Source organism: Hippoglossus hippoglossus, chromosome 3 (assembly GCF_009819705.1).
Source record: "Hippoglossus hippoglossus isolate fHipHip1 chromosome 3, fHipHip1.pri, whole genome shotgun sequence".
NCBI lineage: Eukaryota > Metazoa > Chordata > Actinopteri > Pleuronectiformes > Pleuronectidae > Hippoglossus > Hippoglossus hippoglossus.
The window spans coordinates 8329319-8349658 of record NC_047153.1 but is presented as its reverse complement, the minus strand read 5'-3'; the positions used below and the strand labels follow the sequence as shown (position 1 = coordinate 8349658).

The window sequence follows — 20340 nt, the reverse complement described above, 5'->3', positions numbered from 1 at the left end:
GCCAAACAAACGGACTCTTTCATAACAATTCAAGACAAACAGAAAGGTCTCCTTTGGTAAAAAAAAAAAGAAAAAAGGGGGCATTCCTTCCTGTTGTCCTAGAGAAGAAATACAAACAAACACAGTGTAGTTTTTTTCCTCAAAATTCTTCTTTTATAATTAGAATTAGAAAGCTTTATTATCATTGGACCAAAAATATAACCAGTATAAAAAGAGCATCATAGGTATCATAATGGGCACTGTAAAAAATATTGCATGATTGGATTGCACTTCAAGATAAATAATCTATGAGTTTTATATTCAGTTCTACTTCTGCACCCCCTATTTCAAGTGCAATCATCAACTTGCACATATTGATTATCAAACAGCAAAAACTGCTCTGATGCAGTGGGGAGAACTTCATCTACAGAGTGAAGTGAGAAAACCAGATAAGTTTTGGGCTCATGTGAAAACGTGAGAAACCAGCAGAGGCCGGCGAGGCCACGGAGCCGATCAGCGTGAACAGGACGAGAGGAGGGCGACACCCTGGCAGACCATCCTGACCCAGATAGCGTTTCCAGAAAGAGAGAGAGAGAGAGAGAGAGAGAGAGAGAGAGAGAGAGAGAGAGAGAGAGAGAGAGAGGTATGTGTGTGCATGTGCGTGTTAACTGTTTTGGGTTTTTTGGGATGGGTGGGGTTTCGGAGCAGTGTTTGATGAGCCAGCAGGTCCACCCTGAGTCCTGGCAAAGGTGCTGATCTATAATCAGTTGCAGTTGAGACGCTGAATATCTGAGAATCTTATTTGCTTCCCCACTGAGAGGTGGATGAGAGGATTGATACCAGCCCTCAAGTCTGTACAGCAAAACGCAAAGTTTGCACCCAGCTGCCAGTTAGCTTAGCTTAGCATAAAGACTTGAAAAATAGACTGTATATAAAATCCCAATATCCAGAGTTGGCTTCAGCTGTCAAGCATGATGTTTCTCCCAGTTTTTTTATTGCCTGAAATAACTCGTTAAAATCAAACTTACTGGAAAGATTAACACTTGAACATAAATCCGTGTGATAAAAACTGGAGGAAGCTGAATTTGTTACATATTGTGAAGCCAGAAGAGGAGGGGGGGGGGGGGGGGGGGGGGGGGGGGCAGCAGCCTGGCTCTTAAAGGAAAAATAATTAGCTAGAAACACCTCTGAGCTCTCTAATCCACATGTAATAATTAGTTTGCTTTGTCTAAACAGGAACATACGCATTAAAGAAGCAATTCTGGTACTTAGTAAAGTGCATACCCCCATCAAAGCCCAACAGACCCCTAATGAAACCACATTTAAATTCATAAATCCATATTTTTATTAATCTGCACCATTTGCATGTACTAAGAGATATCAGCCCCTAAAACACACCAATATTTAAAAAAAACAAATGAAAAACACCGACCACACTCATAGATGTTAGTCCAGTCTGTGGTGAGCGGGCTGCAGACACATGCACCTCTCCTCCTCATCTCTGGGGACTTTAATCCCACCTCTCCATCCTCTACTCTGCCCACTTTCCCCCTGTACGTCTGTGCCACCACACCTGAGACAAGACCAGACCGTTTCAACGCCAACACCAACGACACCGGTGAACATCCGAGGGGAAATGGACATTGAGATGGTGACTTCTTAAAAGTGCCTGCGTGTTCACCTGCACACAAAAAGCTGGACTGACCAGGCCCCTGCACTTTATAAGAAGGGCCTGATCAGACTGTATTGAGGCCTTTTGGAGTACAGGGGGCGCTCCTGCAGACCTTTAATGGCCTCACCCGCCATCTTTGCAGTGGTTTACTGGTGCAGCAGCATTTCTACCGCTGACAGGAAGAGAAGCAAAAATGAATTGATTGAGATAAAGACACAAAACGGGATTGCTTCACGATTGTGCGTGTCATCCTTGCGCCAGGGGCCATGCTAATCTTCTCTGTATCAATCCAGTATTATTATGTGTGAAGCCGAAGTTTCACATATTCAACAAGCATCCCCAGATGTAGATAAAGGGCTGTGAGTCAGCCACAGTTTTAACTCGCGGTGTCCGTTTCCTATGAAGCTGGCACGTGGTGCACTGACTCTGTGGCTTCACGTTGAGCTCCGACAGAATCAAACATGAGTCCGTTTTATCAACTTAATTCATTTATCAAACCTCCGTGTTGCTCACAGGCTCACGGGGCTGATGGGAAGTCCCTGTAAAGCAGCGTGATTGGTTCGCTGCAGGCGAGAGAGCAAAAGATCCGCCCACAAGAGGATTTACTGACAGTGAATCCTGCAGGTGCTGCACAGAGAGGAAGTGTTTTACATCACAATCAGTAGATTGTGTGTAAAAAAACACACACACCACGTGTACTTTTACTCTATTGTTTGAAGGAATACTCACCTGAAACTAACTAAACAGATTTCAGCAGGAGTAAGGGAGCAGGTCAACCCATATACACAAGTACATTCAGAGTATTCCATTTTGGACCACTTCAGGCCCGCTAACCATAAGGACGGTGGTTCGATTCCCGCCTCCCTCATTCTCACTGGGATGTACTGTAAAGAGATTGGAGTGGTCGTGAGAACTAGAACAATCTCTATATAAATACAGACCATTAAATTTAAAATGGAGCAGTGTTGTGTGTTTGCAATTAATATTACAACTATGAATAAATATATTATAATAATATCGTATTTGTAATTGTTATAATAATTAGTTCATGAATGATGTGTGATTGTGTCACTTCCCTCAGCTAATACAACTTCATGATTTATTAAACAACCATCAACTTACTATTGTTTATATCACAATTATAACATGATTATATTCTTCAATTCAATGTTTGTAATCTTGACGTGCAGCTTCTCACATGTTCCTCTTTTATTTAACTTTCTTAGAAATGGAGCCAACATTTTATTTTCCTGCCCGACTCCCCCCCCCCAGCTTCTGCTCCGGCCCAGTCCTGTGGTTGTTCAGGTGGCCGGATGAAGTCGCTACAAAGCACACATATTTCAAAATACATGGGTCAAGCCATTCAACTAGTTCCTCTAAACAAACACAGTCACTACAATGTAAATGTCGTGTGTGTGTATGTGTGTGTGGGGGGGAATTAATGGCTTTCTCCCAAGTGAATGGTCTTTGTGATTAATGCCAAGAGTCATGAGGGCGATCAACCAAGTGAATCAACAGTGTGAAAGTTTGTTTGGGCGGAACACTGATGCATGTGTGTGATGTAATTATTTAATGAGTATCTGACAGCATTTCTGGATGTGTATGTGTGGCAGAGAGAGAGAGAGCGAGAGAGAGAGAGAGGGGGGGGGGGGGAATCTGGTCCTGTTGCCCAATATATAGAATGAATGTGTTAATGTGACAAGATCTCTATTTTATATATAAATATAATGTGTAGGGTTTGTTTGCCCTTTGTGAGACTATTTTATAACTGAGAATATATTCAAGTTGTACTTTTAATGTATACATTACTTCCCTTAGTATAAGTAACAGGACTATTGTTTTGAAAGCCCAAGTTAGGTTCAAACCTGGTTGGGTTGCACTTTAAAGATGAGATATTAAGGTCAATGATCACAAGAGAAACAGAAAAACTTCCCTGACGTGGCTCCTACTGTTCTAGTGGCTGAAGCAAAGAGTGTTACAACCTTACTTGAAGTTTAAATACATAAAACAAATCTGTATTTTATCTGAAAATGATTTGAAGTGTTATTCAGCTCAGACTGTAAATGGGTATGTGGGACAATAGAAATGCATAAATAAATAAGTGGGAACTGTTGAGTTTCTCCATAAATCTTAAGGTATTGACCTTATGTTATGATTTGAACTGAATTGAATAACTTTTATTTTAGTTCATCAATTTTTTTGCCATGGGTTTTGTGAACCTTGTTTGGATAAGTGCTATAAGAATAAAGAAAGAGTTATATAAATAAATACATGGTAAAATACAAAAATTGCCTTATTCATTTAAAAAAAATATTTAATTATTATACATTTTTTCCCCACACGTCATTTTGTGTCCCTCACAGATGGGGAGGTGACGGAGTAAGTGATGGGATGTCATGTGACCGTGATGGGGTTTGGAAACCCTCCCGCTGCCTCCAGTCTTCTGCAGATGAAGGAGTGAGCTCAGACAGGCATGAGCCCTCCTCCTCCTCCTCCTCTTCATCATCCTCACCATCTTCCTCCTCCTCCTCCTGCAGCGCACAATGGTCCAGCTCCTCCGCTGCTGTCGAGCCGGCTGCTTCTGTTGGACGACTCCACTCCATGCCGGATTAAATAAAGCCGTCAGTTCCTGAGAGAACAGCCGAGAAGACAACTGCTCTCTTTGTGGTTTTTTTGTTTGTTTTTTGGAGCAGGACTGGTTCACCAGTTCGATTCCCTCCGCTGCCTCTGACACATCTGGTTTGAGGAGGGGGTTTTCCCCTCAGTGTTCAGCCACCAGCTCACCTGCAGAAGAGAAACCATGCGCTCCCGGTCTGCGCTCCCGCGGTGAGTCACCTCTATGTCCATGTGTGTCTGTGCGTAAAAGTTAAAAACACCGAAGGGGAATTTCACTTGCACACTTAACATTTAATCAGTGGAGCAGCAAATAAAAAAACTCGTTGGATGAACAGCTACTATATTAGTTTTTCTCCTTTAAAACATATTCTAAATCTGGCCTTTATATTGTGTGTCGCATGAGTTACAGGAGACTTCACATCTCCAGGACACTTTGCTGTTGTCCCAGTGGAGTGGGACAGATACAGGACGGTGTCATGACTACACTTTGTCATGATGCCTCCTACAGCACTTTGACCTGCCTTGTTGTTGAAAGGTGTTAATAATAAACGTCTCTTTTTCTCAACTGTGCCAAATATACAAAACTTTGGTTATTCAGCCACTTTACAGGGTTAAGGTCAAATCCCCACGGACACTCAAGGAATTTTCCATCATAACGCCTGATCTTTGCCCTGTCTGACGTATTTGCAGCATTAAAAATAGTGGGAGTTCCGACTTCCAAATTCCAGTGCTGATAAAAAAAAAATAAAACCTTCCAGCTGAAATAGTTTTCCCTCAACTCCCATCACTTGGAATTATAAACCCATGATGCTGCATTTAGGAATGAGGATGTTTTTCATGCTGAGGGGCCCCAACGTCCGGTCTGAGCTTGACCCCTTGGGATCCGCGGAAATGTTGGGTTTGATGCACTTCATGTTTTTTGGACAGTAGTTCACCTGATCTTTCCTCCCTCCCATCCACAGGTTTACCTCCCTCCTATTTCTCCTCTTCCTTCCCCCCATTTTCTCCTCCCGCCCCCAGTGGATCCTCCAGCGTGTCCCTGTGGTCCTCCCACAGAACTCAGAGCCTCGGCCTGCCCCTCACTTCCTGTCCCCGGCCCGTCTGGATGTCAGCTCCCCCTGTGACCCCGAATGCCACAAGAGAGCCGCCCAGCCAAGCTACTGGGACCTGCGGCGTCTTCTGGCCTACGAGACTCTTCACTCGAATGGTCAACTGACTGAGACCGCCATTGGGATCTATGGCTACCAACCCAACTCAACCACCAGCACGGCCTATTCCTCCAGGTTGTCTAAGAAGGCTGTGCAGTCACACGTCAGGAGAAAGCGTCAGATCTTCGGCCATGATGGACGTTTTAGCATAGCTGGACAGAACTTCCTGCTAAAATATCCGTTCTCAGTGGCTGTCAAGCTGTCCACTGGGTGTTCTGGGACACTGGTGGGGGACCGTCATGTTCTCACAGCTGCTCATTGTGTTCACGATGGTAAGAACTATGTGAAAGGAGCCCAGAAGCTCCGGGTTGGATTTTTAAAACCCAAGCAACGAGACGCACAGTCTTCTTCCCTTTCCCTTCCCTCCAACTTCACCAACCGTGTCGAGGGTGGCAACGCTCCTTACAACCCACCAACCAACGACAAGATGAAGTTCCAGTGGATCAGAGCCAAGCGCACCCATGTCCCCAAAGGATGGATTAAAGGGAACGCCAACGACATCGGGATGGACTACGACTATGCTCTGCTTGAACTCAAGAAACCCCACAAACGCCGCCACATGAAGTTGGGAGTCAGCCCACCGGCTCAGAGGCTGCCGGGGAAACGCGTCCACTTCGCAGGATTCGATAACGACCGCCCAGGCCAGCTGGTGTATCGGTTCTGTCGGGCTGGCGAGGAGACATCCGACCTGCTGTACCAGCACTGCGATGCTCAACCCGGGGCCAGCGGCTCAGGGGTCTACGCCCGGATGTGGGATGGGAGGCGTCGGCGTTGGGAGCGGAAGGTGATAGGTGTGTTTTCTGGGCATCAGTGGGTGGAGCGACAAGGGGCATCTCAGGAATTCAATGTAGCGGTGAGAATCACGCCTCTCAAATACGCTCAGATTTGCTACTGGATTAAAGGAAACTTTGTGGACTGCCGAGAGGGCTGAGGAAATGGACGCAGGTATAGCTTCATAACAGGCCCACTACATTCCTCATGACCTTTTCTGGAATATGGGGGCCACAAGAATCCAGACTTTTCACCCCACTACTTGTAGCACTGACATAAAATTAACATGAAAATCTAAATTTCATTTGCTTGTTCTCAGAAGCCAACATCATAAAGACAGATCCAGTAACAACACTAACTTATGTGAACAGGAAGTCTTTCACTTCATTTCATTTCTGCTTAGTTTCCTAAAACATGAGTGTTAGTTATATTTTTGTTTAGTGGAAAAACATTTAGGTTCAGGTGGTTGTGCAGAACTGTGGCATGTTTTTTCCGAACCCTTGGAACATTTATCTGGACAACAGTTCCTCAGATCTGGAACATGGACTGATGTAAAAAGATGTTTTTGGAATAAAACCTAAGCAGTGCGGCAGTTTGACTTTTCATCATATCATCTTTCTTGAGCTAATACTAAAGATTGCACTGTTCAAACTTTTTTCTACTGAGTATGGTTTTTGTGGATGAATGTATGTCAGCTACCAAAGGTGCCAACTCTCCAAACTATCATGTATCACCTCTCAGTTGACACACTACTTATCTACAGGCACAGTTTTCTCTGTCAGCAAAGTTAACCCTGAAGAAAGTTTTGGATGTTCAACGACTGCAGATGACTCACACCAAGGCTGCAAAGCACATTTTGTTAAATGTTGTACGTTAATGCTTAGCTCCCCCTGGTGGCAAAGGTAAAACACTGCAGGTGTCCGTTATGCAGACTAAGCCTGGGCCTAAATAAGCACTTTTTACTTCCCCACACTTGTGACACTGCATTATTTTGTCTCTCAAACTGAAGACTGTGGCAAATTTAATGAAATATATACTTTTGAAATACGCAACTGTGTCACACATTTCTTTCCGTCCTGCTCACACAAGACATTTCATGCACAGAAACACATTATTGGTTTAAACTCCATTTGTATTTTTATTTCCGATGTTTTCAGAAATGCTTTGTGGAAACAGAACTCTGTAAAAATGCCGAACTATGAGGACCAGCTCCTGTGACTTCTCCAGCACTTTCGACCTGGAGTATGAACCCTGAAACATGGCACTGACAAAACAAACTCTGTAACTCAGTTCGAACATTTTTTATAGCAAAGGGAACACAGATCGAAACCGTCGGCGACAATTTTACATTTATCTCCTAATATCCTGAAGGCCAGAGGACGATCGAGTACAATTTTCGCCACTGTGGTGGTGAATTAATTATCTTTCGAAAGCTCACTTCAGCTGTGATCTCATGGGATTCACCAAACTAAGCAGACAGAATTTGTGTTATTTGGGCAAAAAACATTCAAGTAAGATGTGAAAAAGAAGCAGAATTTTAAACAAACCTCAAAATGTCTCCTTTCTGTAGTAATGGGATAAGGGCAAGTTTAGGATGACATAAAACTATACCCATACAAAACTGATATTTCAATGACAGTGCTCACCAATGACAAAGAAAGTGAACAGCACCATTTGAATGCAAAATCGGCAACATTCAAGTGGAAAATGACATAAAACCGAGTAGAAGCACCAACAGGTGAAGGGGCTGAATTTGCAGATGAAGCAGAACAACGGACACGTGCATGACATTTGGGTTCAATCATAAATTCTTCACACTTCTTTTTCTGTGATCCAGACGGACACGCTGGTTGATCTCAAAAGTAGCTTCCTCCACCTCACTTGCACTCAACCTGAAACTCAGCTGAAGCAGCCAAAGTGAAATCAACAGCTCCAACAGTGAAATATTGATTCTCAGATTTCCTACACAGACTTTGCCCGCTGACGAGAAGGCTTCAGGTCAATTTGTATTGATTTCTTTCTGAATAATGGGAAGCTAATGGGCCCTGGGACTAACAATACTGCCTGGAGATTAGAGCAGGTGAAGGAGTGGAGGAGAGTGCGACTTCAGAGAGAGGCAACAAACTGCAAGGCAACCTGTTTGTAACACCGCTGCGGTAACTGACAATACATGAACTGGTAATGAGGTGACCCAGACAGTCCTTCCCCTCCAGCCGTCCACACCCTTTGGATTTTAAATTCATCCTCCACAGAAATGTCACCGTTAAACATCCACTGCTGTCGACATATTCGCTGTAGGGGAAAAGACTGAACCGACAGAAACATTTATTAACCACAATCATTCTGTTAACTGCATCCAGTTGGCAAAGAGATGAACCCGATGTCACATGGTCCTCACCCCCACTGAAGTTTAATAATTCAGGCACCAAAATTCAAGAAAACAGAGTGTCTGGATGGCTTTTAAGAGCACAAATGGGTCGGATGCTAGACCATAGCAAAAAAAAGGACTTCAGCATGTCAATGTGTGGAGAGGCAGAGTGAAAGTTTCCAAAGCTTGGTGCTGCTACTGCCCCTCCACACAGCCAATGAGGTGAAACTAGCAGATACTGATAAAAAGGCCCCCAAAAGAAGTTGCTGAGGACGAGTACAGTTCTGTTTAAGCAGTGGATAGGATTACCTCAGGTGTGATTTACATACTGACTGACCTCAGTCAATGTTTTATCTGACTTCCACACGGAGGCTCTGCTCGAAGATTAGTCGGACAAAGTTTGGAAATTCACTTATTTTCTTTCTGGCAGGAAATCCCGTGAGAAAATCAATAGCTCATGTCTGCAGGACAGGGTGAGCTTAGCTGATGTCCCCAGCAGATAACATCCTATAACACAACTGAACATTGTTTTTACACATTGGCTTTTGTTGAAGTTAAACAAAGGAGATATAAAATGTTATGAGCTGCTGGAAGGTAGATTTTAGAACCACTGGACAGAGCAGAGCTGTCTCTCCCTTCTCTATTCATGCTTAGCTAGAACCTGCTTCATATTTCCTGTACAGACATGAGTCGCATTAATCTTCTCATTCCTCGCCTGATCGCAAAGAAGCTTATTTTCCACATTGCCCAACTATTCCTTAAAGAGCATTGACTAAAGGATCAGCATTATCAGCAGGATCAGCAGTGCTGAAATGATCAGATCATCCTGCTTCCCCAGACGGCAACTGGTTCCAGATTTAAGATTTAGGGAGCCTCAAAGTCGGAGCAGAATTTAGGCCAATCAGGATTCAGGTTCTCAGGCACGACTCCTTCCACTGCTCTGAATCACTCATCTGGTTTGACTGACTGTCAGAGACCATGTTGTCTCTGTCATTGGCCACCTGCACTTAAAATATCTTTGGTGAAAGTCACCTCCTGGCATTCCCCGACTTCCCTGTCACCTAACACCACATGCTAATGTTGTCAGTGTGGTAATGCCCGGCGTAACTCGAAATAGTATACAAAATAAAAATATTCTTTTAAATAGGTATATATAAACATTGCATTAAAAATAGAACCGTATCAAAACACAATTATGAGTTCACAGTCTGTCCTTTAACCTCCAAGCGTGAGTGCTATAACAACCCTCCAGTCTTCCGCTGTACCAGACCTCCTCCAGTCTTTCCCCTCTGAATCCAGAGTCCGGATGTGAGGTCTCGCTCTGCGGAGCCTTTACTGGGATTTGAGCCCCAACGTGTTGGAGGACAGAGGGTAGGAGTAGGCTTTGCCCAGCACGATGCGGTCTCGGAGCAGTTTAAAAAGGACATAGTAGTTGCAGAAGAGAATAAGGCCCAGAGACAACGTGTGGTTCCAGCGCTCAGAGCGCAGCAGAGAGTATAACTGATACAAAACCACACTCGACTCGATCCAGATCAGCAGGTTCAGGATCCGCAATGGCTTGTGAAACAGAAACTGAAAAACAAAGACAGGAAAAGAAGATGAGCAAAAATATACAAAGCAGACAGGAGGTCATGGAGGAACAAATGTAATATACAAGTTTAACTTTCACATGTAGATCGCAGCAGGAGATTGTGCAGGTCAGACATGTTCACTACGAGTAAATGTACAGAACATTCAGGCGAGGGGAGGCACCGCATGAAGGAGGCACAACATGACGTATAAATTCCACTGTAGTAAGCAGTTTTTTCTTAACAGCACGTCAACACTGGCGTCGGCCCTTATCTATGTTTATGAAGAGAATTGTTTTCTTTTTGTCTTTTTCCGTTTTGCATCCGTTATGTGTTAGAAACGTCATCAAGGCACCTATTCACTTACTGTGAATTTCCCACACATTTTTCTGTTGTACTCTCATATGGGCTCACTCAAGCATTTTACAAGGGGGCTGGCAGGAAAACCTTCAAAAAACGTCAGTAGCAACTGACTGGGACATTTGTGTTATCACATTCGGCCCCTACGGAAAATATCAGTCAACTGTCCGGAGTGCAGTGCATGTGTGAAAGCAGCCGAGGATACAAAGTGCAGATACTCACATAAAACCTTGCATGGGAAACATCAGAGGGCAGAGCAACATTATAGGGTCCAATTGCCTTATACAGAGATCGACTGTGTCGTACCAACACCCCCTGAGGCCAAATAGTGCTTTCTGACCACCTGTAAAACACATCAACACCACCGTTACACACAAACCCCTACAAGAGTCATTTTTAAACCCCTGCGAGTGTTAAAAAAAAAAGTGGGCACAAAAGGGCCACTCACACATGCTGAGGTGCGTTGCTGTACGTGCCGTGCTCCAGTTTCTGCCAACGGCCCAGGTGAGCTGCCGACCGGTGAAGCAGGTCGCAGTAGCTGGGGGGCAGCAGCTGACTCATCAGCATCACAAACGCATTGATCCACACCATGATCAGATGCTCACATGACCAACGCATGTCATAGTACTGGGTGCTCTGTGGAGATGAAGAATCAGAGATTAATTCATCAATAATTTCCTGGGGACTGAAGGAAGATTTGTAAAAGCTTAAGTGACGGATACCAACCTTGACGAAGCAGAGAGGCAGGAAGGCGACATAGTAAGCGCTGAACAGCGAGTTGAAGAGCACCTCCTTGATTCGACGGTTGAAGTCGCTCTTCAGCTCCTCCACCTCGGCTCGAATCAACTCGGCTGTCTGCGGTTGCGTTGGTGGGCAGGTGTGAGTGGGCATGTGCGGGGAGCTGGAAAACTGCTCTCGGAGGTTCTCTCTTAACAGGAAGAGGAAGTCGCGTGGTCGAAAGAACGGGGCCTCTGCTAGGTCCGTCGTCTGGTGATCGGCTGGGTAATCGCAGTCGGTTGGCGCCGTTGGGCTTTTCCCTCCCTCCTGATGGAAACAGCAGAGCGGGACGTACACACCGAATCTGGCCGGGAGGGAGGTGAGTGACCAGAAGAAGAACAGAGCAGCGAGTTTTAGTTTAAAAAGACGACGTATGAGGTCAAAACTAAATGGTCAGACACATGAAGGGTGGGTCCACATTACACATTAACAAAAAGTAAACCAACCAATAATTTCTCAGTTTAAGAATATAGTTTATAGGGGATTTATTATAAAGATGATTATTTTACTCACGGGTATCCCAGGAAGAGGAGGTTGAGCACTGAGTGGTTCTTGCAGAGGTTGACCAGCGTCCAGCAGAGCACCCAGCCGCACATGGTCAGCAGGCAGAGCCGAGCTGCGATAAGAACCACATAGCGCAGCAGCGATCCGCCGCTGCTCTGAGACACCTGGACGATATGACAGAATGAGTCACAGATATCAGAGGGACCCCACAGGGGTACGTGTTGTGTACTAACATGTTTGAGCTTATTGTATATACAAGTCTGTGGTTACCTCAGAAACTATCGTCCAAACAAGCCTCCTGGCCAACATGACTGTGATGAAGGTCGCCAGGTGATAGTCCATCAGATGAAAGTTCTACAGCAGCAGCACAGAAAGAAGGAAAAAGCTAATATCAGTTTTCAGCAAATACACATGACACAAAATTTGAGGTAAATATATCTTCATTTATCTGTTCTTCGAGAACAAGAACACTTCAATGAGACAAGCAGCTATGAATAAAAATATAAATATTACCAAAAAGCAGTAGGTAAAAGAAGAAGACTAGATAAAACTAAATGAGTAGCTAAATAGGTTCATGAATAATATGGAAATTGGGTTACAAGTCCACTTTATCTCCTCTCATTTCTAAAGGTTAACTAGAATTAACACCCTGCGATTGTATGCCTCCACCAACCAGTGCAGTTTACATTTATTTTGCCCTTGTCCTCTGGAATCGAATCAACACATCTTTGATTCCAAGTAACAACCGGTCAAAAATGTTATAAATTCCCTAAAAAGGCAGACTTGATACATAATGTTCAAGAGGCTGAAAACATGTTTTGTGTCCTTGACCTTCGATCGACCAAATCTAATCAGTTCATCTGTGAGTCTACATGAACATTTGTGCCAAATCTAAAGGATTCTCTCGTGTTCTTGAGATATCGTGTTCACATAAATGGATGAACAACCTGAAAACATAATGCCTGCTGCCGCTGGTTGTTGCCAATGTGGAGGAATAAAAATGCCAGACATCATAATGTTGAGAGTTGATCCCTTTATAGAGAGAAAATCTAATGTATTCTTACTTTAGAAAGTGAGGCCAAAGTATAATTGTAGATCGAGGTGCTGCATTTTGATGCAGGATATTATACAAACTATTCTTTTTTTTCCGAAACTCATTTGAGATTTGTAAATTTGTAGCATTGTCAAATTTGATGTGTTTAGCATCTGAGGTGATATTTACGGTCCGTCTTGCATCTGGTTTAAATTTGAATATGGCGGCTAAAATAAGATGGGGAAGGACATGAGGCTATAAAGTTTCGAAGCTGTGGATACACATAAAAATGGGCTTCAGGAGTATTAAATTCCAGCTGTCAATATAAAGATCATCCATAAAAAGGTTTCTTATTTTAGCACCATATGAAAGTAAGTACCTGAAACATCAGTTATGTTATAAACTGTATATGGTCAAATCAGTGGATCCAGTGGCTGAACAAATGTTTTACATTTTCACAAAAAAAAAAGGCTGCACAGAAGTTAGAAAAGAAAACTACCTAAAGTGCTCAAGTTTCATGTTTGTTTTGGAATTCAACGTGAGTTTTAAATTTTTAAAGATGATTTCAAGTTGCTACAGACAACAAAGCTGATGGTGTGTGTTTGCTAAAGTGTGGGTTAAGTGTATACGTGTGTGTGTGTGTGTGTGTGTGTGTGTGTGTGAGTTCTTACGAGAGAGGTAGAAGCAGCGGGGTGGCTGTATGGGTACCACCACACTGTCCTGTAGATGTTGATGTACTGGACAAACAAGGCCACCAGCAGATAAAGAAAGAGCAGGAACTCAAACAGCAGGCCGCTGTCCAATGGCAGCTCGGGGATCCTGGAGTGGCGGACTGGCTCTGGAGTAATGAGAGCCGAGAGGGGCGGGGCCGACAGACCCACCGAGTTAGTGCTCCTAAAGAAAGACACATGAAAAAAAAAATAATACTAAACAGTCAAAAAAGATGCGTGAGGGATACACATGTTTGTGTCACATCAAGTCTACTACAAGTTGTGTATGAAACATTTAGGTCAGCTCAGTAAAGTAGCACAGAGAAACTACAAGGCTCAGCACTAATCCCTCAAAAAAAAAAGTTTGAAGAGGATATGAGTAAATTATTGACAGGAACTAAATCTGAAACTATTTTGATTAACAAGTGGTACTCAACATCACTTTTAAATGATTTATTATAAATTCCAAACATGAGCTAGTTACAGTTTCTTCACTGTAGGAATTTAATGATTTTCTTTGTTTCACAGGAAAAATCTTTCGACTGTCGTTGGTCAGAGAAGCACTGGGATGGTTTCGCTTTGGATTTTAGGAACCTGCATTGTTCGGACATGTCCTGCCTGTGCTGATTCATCAAGAAAATTATCTCCAGATTAAATAATTGTGACTGTCTTTGACTTCATTTGCTCAGAAACGTATCTGTAAGGCGTCTTATGTGGAGTAAATATGTATTGTTCAAATGAAATGAAACAATCCTGGTTTACTGCATTAACATGAACATTTGGAAAAATTGGAAAAAAACATCAATCAGTTGAAGTAAACTTGTTGTTACAGGTGAGCGTGTTCATACCTGTTCCTGAGGCCTGTACCATTGCCCAGGTTGCCTCCAACCAGAGTCTGCATGGACGGCAGAGCAGAGCGACTCAGCTGCTGTCTGCTGGGGCCCCTGCGACCTCCTGGCATGGTCGCCAGTTACCGTGGCAACCGCGAACGCCACCCACCAACCAACAGCCGCTGGGACTCCTCCCCTTCCCCTCAAAGAGCCACCATGTACAGACAGGCCACTGTGGAGGAAACGTTTACTTTTACTGGGTTGTTTGCAACTAAGGGACAACAATAAAGAGTCAGTACAGTCGGAGATGTTGAATAAGTGCGACATCTTTCTAATAATTCCCCAAATCGGGCTCGAATATCTCAAGAATCATTCAGCTTGACGAAGTGCAGCCTCGAATTTGCTAAGATTACCTAAAAATCTAACTAGTTGAGATTAGTTTGGAGTTAAATTATATTTTGTTGTCAGCATGAAAAATCTGCTGCAGTTAGAAAGTGCTTCCACGTTCATGTTGACAGAAGCACTTTTGTCTTTTCTTTATCAAACCTACTTGAGGTTAAAGACCCGACATGCTATCGTGAAACGAACCGTGTCAGTTCCACATGTCTGCCCTCAGAAAACTGTCAGGGTTTTCCCCCACCACCCAGGAACTGACATAGCAGGTGTACTGAGCCACAAATGATGAACCGCCTCTTGTGTTCAGATTACTTGGTAGACGACAGCCCCAAGCTCTACGAATAATGTCTGTAGATTGACAGTATTTCTTGTGTGCAATTGCCTCAGCTCTTTTTTCCCTGAATGGTAAAAGGTCTTTATTGTATATAGTGTTTTTGTCTTGATGACCACGCAAAGTTTTTCCATAAACACATTCATACAGTGCATCTATGTGCAGCACTTTCTCTATTACACCTCACTCACACACTGTCAACACATCGTTCAGGGGAAATTTGGGGTTCAATGTCTTGCTCAAGTACAGTTAGGCCGACTGGAATCGAACCGCCGACCTACGTCCTGAACCTCTGAATGTTTGTTGTAATTCTAAACAGTGGGTTCATTGGATCTTTTATAAAATCATTTTAAAGCAGAGCTGGTTTTTTATGAAAGTGAATTGAATTTCTATGGCCTACACACGTTACATAATTAGCTGACTTGTGTACTTACATTATCTAAAATGTTTCCGACAATGTTCACCAGAGAAATCTCCGAGGTTATTCAAGGTATCGGGACGTTTCATTTTGGTCCCCTTTTAAATGCATAATATCCTCTTTACCTGTGACATCACTGTTTATAGAGACGGGCTAATGTAACAATTTATTTATGGGGAAGCAAGTTGATCAGTCTTTTGTTGTTATTTTGATTGAGCGCCCCCTAGTGTTCAAAGCTACATATTGTACATTTAAGGTAAATTTAGGGGAGCGAGATGAACCCCAGCTGCTGTAGTGAGAACGATTACAGCCCTAAATTTGATGATCATTTTGATGGAGGGGGATCATAGCACTGTTGAACTGCTTTTATTATACCGACAGGAGTTTCTAGTGTTTATATTACGTCACCGACATAAATGTGAGAAAATATTACCTTTCAGTATAACGCCAACACCCCCTTGAAACCGAAACCAAAGAAATCCCAAAGGCTTCTTGGTGGCAACACTGCCGGCTACAGTCAAACCATAGCTTCACTAGGCAAACAGAGCCGCCCCCGACATACACCTACCCGGAGTGTCAGACCTGTTTATATGCCGTCTGCCTGCTTAAGCTCACATTGGGAAACAATAACCTGGAGGTGTCTGCAAAAACAAAGACAAATGTGAAGTGTGGCTGTGTGTAATAACTGACGAGGAGTGTGCGTCGGCTCACTATGTTCATCGAGAGGTTGGGATGAAAAGAAAGGATGCTCATATTATCTTCCTTTAGGGTTATATAGGTTTTACATGTCAAAGTTCTGCTAAGTTAAAAAGTCCAAAGTAAAGTGAGAGTTTCAGATGGAGGCTGAAAGAGGAGCTGCAGAAAAGCACAGTTTCAGGAAAGTGACTCGTTTTCTGAACATTTGAGCATTCAAAAACATTTTCAACTTTAACCCAAATTAAAACGATTAACATGAATATGAGCTTGTGTCTCCTTTAGTACTGAAACCTGCAGTCTGAGGGAAATACCTCAGCGTCTTCTCAACTCCCTGACTCAGAACAATGTGTCAGTACCTGTATGATTTGTAAAGGCTAATAACAGACTGTTTTATTGCCCACACGTCGCAGCAGTTTCACATGCCATGGCAGGAAACGCATACGTGTAACTAATAAAAATTAACAACAGCTCCTCTCCAGTTTAGCTCTGTCAGTCAGCCAGCAAGAACAATACCCATTGACAAAACTAAATGGAATGCAGCCATCAATTATGTTGTTATTGATTACAGCCGGCCCTCTCCTGCTCTGACATGTCAAATCATCTGCTGTAACAAAGGCCAATTAGCTCAGACGCTGCGTCACTCTCAGAAACCGATAACACACTCACTGACATTATACAGCTAATGTTACAGATGTGGAGGGATATAAATAATTGATTTCAAAGACAATGAGCTGCTTTTTCTTTATCTGTCAGCACCTCTGCTTCACTTTCAAGTTTCTTTTCACTGTGGAGTCCGGCAAACTGCTGCGGTGAATACTTTGACTTGACTCAGGACTTCAGGATGCATCTAATAGTTACTGTCATTTGGAACTAATCAGTTTCATTATTTAGAGATTTAGTGAGGAGTTGTTAACTCTTTGAAATCACAAACTTCTGAACTCTTCAGGTCACATTGTCAAATGTCTTGTTTTGGTCCAACCAACATTTCAAAAGCTATAGCTACTGAATGTATAATGATATAAAAAGACCTGTAAGGTCAAATTCTTGTATTTGAGAAGCTGTAATCAGCTTTGGGTCCCCCCCCAGCTACAATCGGGTTGCTTATCATCAGTTGACAATGGATTCATCAATTAATAATTTTAAGACTATTGCAAGTGAAAGGATATTAACTTTACAACCTGTGGCAATAATGCACATTCCCCTTTGGACTGCTGCTGCTGCTGCTGCTCTTTGCACAACAGAGATTTAGATATGCATATGTGTTTTTCTTTCTATTATTAAGTTAGCTTTTAGCCTCCTTATTTCTATGTTTAATCCCTGGTTTATGGAGAACTAGCAAAGTAAGAATTTAATTTGTACGGTGCTGTGCCCGTGTTTACTGAACAAATGACAAGATTATTGAATCTCTTGAAGTATTAAGCATAGGATACTGTAATTTCTGTTGAACTATATATATATATATATAATTGTCTGTGACTGAACAGAGAATTCTCCAGATTTACTGTTTTTTTATATTGTTATTAATTATAATATATGTTATGGTTTTCTGTGGAAATAACCTTGTACATTGATCAAAAAAATCCATCAGGATAATCTAATTTAAACTACACTATTAATTCATATTCATAGCGTCTCAAATAAGAATTGAATTGTTTCTTTCTCGACCATCATACTCAACTGAATACATTTGGATTTTGGATTGTCAAAGAAAATAAAAGGTATCACTGGCTGATTCATCCTTAATGGAAGTTAAAAATAACGGAGTTAGAGATATCAAAAAGACGGCTGCTAGATGAAAAATGAGAAATTAAACTGGAATGAAAACCACTGTAAATAGTTGCAGCCCAGTTAGAAGGAAAGTCAAGAATCCATCTGAGCCTCCAGGTGTAACTGAACTCTATATTCTACACCTCACATTACATACTGTAGAATATTTATCTTCATTCCTCAGTGGGTTTTTAAAAACGTAGTTCCGTCCCAACTTCATCCGCCAGTGAGCAGCTCCTGAAACACCAGCCAGAGCACATCCCACCTCCACGTCTCCTTTGTACCAACAGGGCTAATCAAACATGATGGAGACGATAACACACCAGTGGGTTTGGGAATAGAACACTGGAAGCAATATTACACACACGCACGAGACACACACCCACACACAAGACACACACACGACTCTACAGTGGAAACAGGAACTGTGGAGGGGCAGCAGGAAGGTGTTTTGACATTTTCTAGTTTTTTCAAAAAACACAAGCGAAAGTGAAGCTGCGCAGAATTGATGTGTGCGTGTGCAGAGTTTCTTGAAGGGAACTCTTGTTCCTGGTGGGTGTGTGTGTGTGTGTGTGTGTGTGTGTGTGTGTGTGTGTGTGTGTGTGTGTGTGTGTGTGTGTGCATTGCTTTTAGTTAAGGAAACACTTTTTTACCTGAGATAGGGGTGTGTGTGCAGAGTTTCTCTTTAAGGAAACTATTTTCCTTCAAGTGTGTGTGTGTGTGTGTGTGTGTCCCAGGCTTGCTAAGACATGCAGTGGAGCTCATGACATATGGCAGAGTTATCATTTCTCTTCACTGGGGACACTTGGAACCCACAGAGGCGTGTGTGCGCGTGCGTGTGGATGCGTGTGTGTGTGGGTGTGTGCGTGTGCGTGTTTTTGCGGGGTTTGAACGTTGCGTGTAGCCGCTGATACTCACACAACATGGGGAACACACGGAGGAGCGAGCTGGACGAGGATGCATCAGTCAGTTGTGAGACGAGTCCGCGCAGCGCCGAGCATTTTCCCCGCCTCACAGCTCCACTGTCCCCGGGTGCGCTGGCGTGAAGACGAGCCGCGGCGGCACCGGCGGTGCTGCGGGGCGGCGGTGTCCCGGGTTAGAGGGAATAAAACGGGTTTAAAAGTTGAGCCCCGGGCTGGAGGAGCAACAGCGTCAATGCTGCACAGAGACCGACGTGGCAGACCCGCACCGCCTCTGCGATACACGTCATCGGTGCGCGACAGCCGCACAGTCGCAGTTTGATCCAGAGTCAGTGAGGCTGTCACCAACTTTATTACTTTATTCATTACAAACATCAAATCTTTACAAAAAAAAAAAAAAATCAATATCAACAATAATAATAATAATAATAATACAATAATAAACGATTTGAATAGCGCCTCTGATACCAGAAATGCATTTCAAAGTGCTTCATTTGATTTTAATATATTTTTAAATCCATTAAATAACCTATTAGTGATTTTATCTTTAAATATTTATAATGCCATCATCAAGTATATTAATTAATAAGCTAATCATCACATTGATAACTTCCATCAATTATGTTAAGATTATATAAACTATTATTGCATTTTCTTTTTCTTTTTTCATCATGATTTTATTTACATTTTTTAAAATAAATTATTAAATATATTAATAGTGGTTTTATCATTGATTTGATCAAATATTTATCAACAAGCTAATCGTCACATTGATTACTTCTGTCAATTATGTTAAGGTTGTATAAACTATTGGTGTTTTTATTGATTTAATCAAATATTCATGATTTGTCGTGGGAATGTCATCATCACATAATCTTTCTCCTTCCGCTTGTTTTAAATACCTTGGTACAAATTCTACTCCAGTAGGTTATTATCTAATGTTTCCAGTCTTCTTCTCCTTCTCCTGACATGTAGTCACACCACCTGCTTCATGCAAGGTAGCTTCTCTCATTATAAGTTGGTAATAATGACTTTGTGTCTTATCGACTTTCTGCCAATGAGCTGTGTGGGTCGATCTTTTTGCAAATTAGATAACGTTTATTTATATTTGTATAGTTGAATACATTACTCATTACTTTTATATTTATGAAGAGTAACAATTTTAGTATTGACAATATTTAGTAAGAAAGTTTTGGTATTGACTATATTAATGTTTTTTTTTGATTGCATGAATTATAGTTTTATTATTGATCAAAGTACTTTCTAAATATGAATGTTTATCAGTTATATTATTGAATACATTAATTACTAGTGTCTTCATTTTGTCTTTGATTTCAACTATCATACATTTACAGACCATGATGTCGTACAGATTTTGTTTTACACAGATGACGGTGCCATTTATTTGTACAGTAT

At 42.4% G+C, this 20340-nt stretch overlaps 2 protein-coding genes and 1 non-coding gene across 3 annotated transcripts; 1 reads left to right on the top strand and 2 right to left on the bottom strand.

The window, feature by feature from the left end:
• Positions 1 to 1866: 1866 nt before the first annotated feature.
• LOC117759637 lies at positions 1867 to 1973 on the bottom strand. The gene has a single exon (XR_004613534.1). It is a non-coding gene; the product is annotated as a U6 spliceosomal RNA (small nuclear RNA).
• Positions 1974 to 4082: 2109 nt separating this feature from the next.
• On the top strand, positions 4083 to 7293 carry LOC117759569 (serine protease 23-like). Its single transcript, XM_034581764.1, has 2 exons — positions 4083 to 4477; positions 5230 to 7293. Exons 1-2 carry the CDS (start codon positions 4452 to 4454, stop codon positions 6404 to 6406), a joined length of 1203 nt encoding a protein of 400 aa, XP_034437655.1. The 5' UTR covers positions 4083 to 4451; the 3' UTR covers positions 6407 to 7293.
• Positions 7294 to 7360: 67 nt separating this feature from the next.
• tmem39a (transmembrane protein 39A) lies at positions 7361 to 19231 on the bottom strand. The gene is made up of 9 exons (XM_034581762.1): positions 18923 to 19231; positions 14415 to 14628; positions 13528 to 13750; positions 12094 to 12177; positions 11833 to 11987; positions 11269 to 11623; positions 10991 to 11178; positions 10765 to 10885; positions 7361 to 10186 (listed from the first exon to the last, which is right to left on the bottom strand). The coding sequence occupies exons 2-9, from the start codon at positions 14525 to 14527 to the stop codon at positions 9947 to 9949; spliced, it is 1479 nt and encodes a 492-aa protein (XP_034437653.1). The 5' UTR covers positions 14528 to 14628; positions 18923 to 19231; the 3' UTR covers positions 7361 to 9946.
• Between the last annotated feature and the right edge of the window lie 1109 nt (positions 19232 to 20340).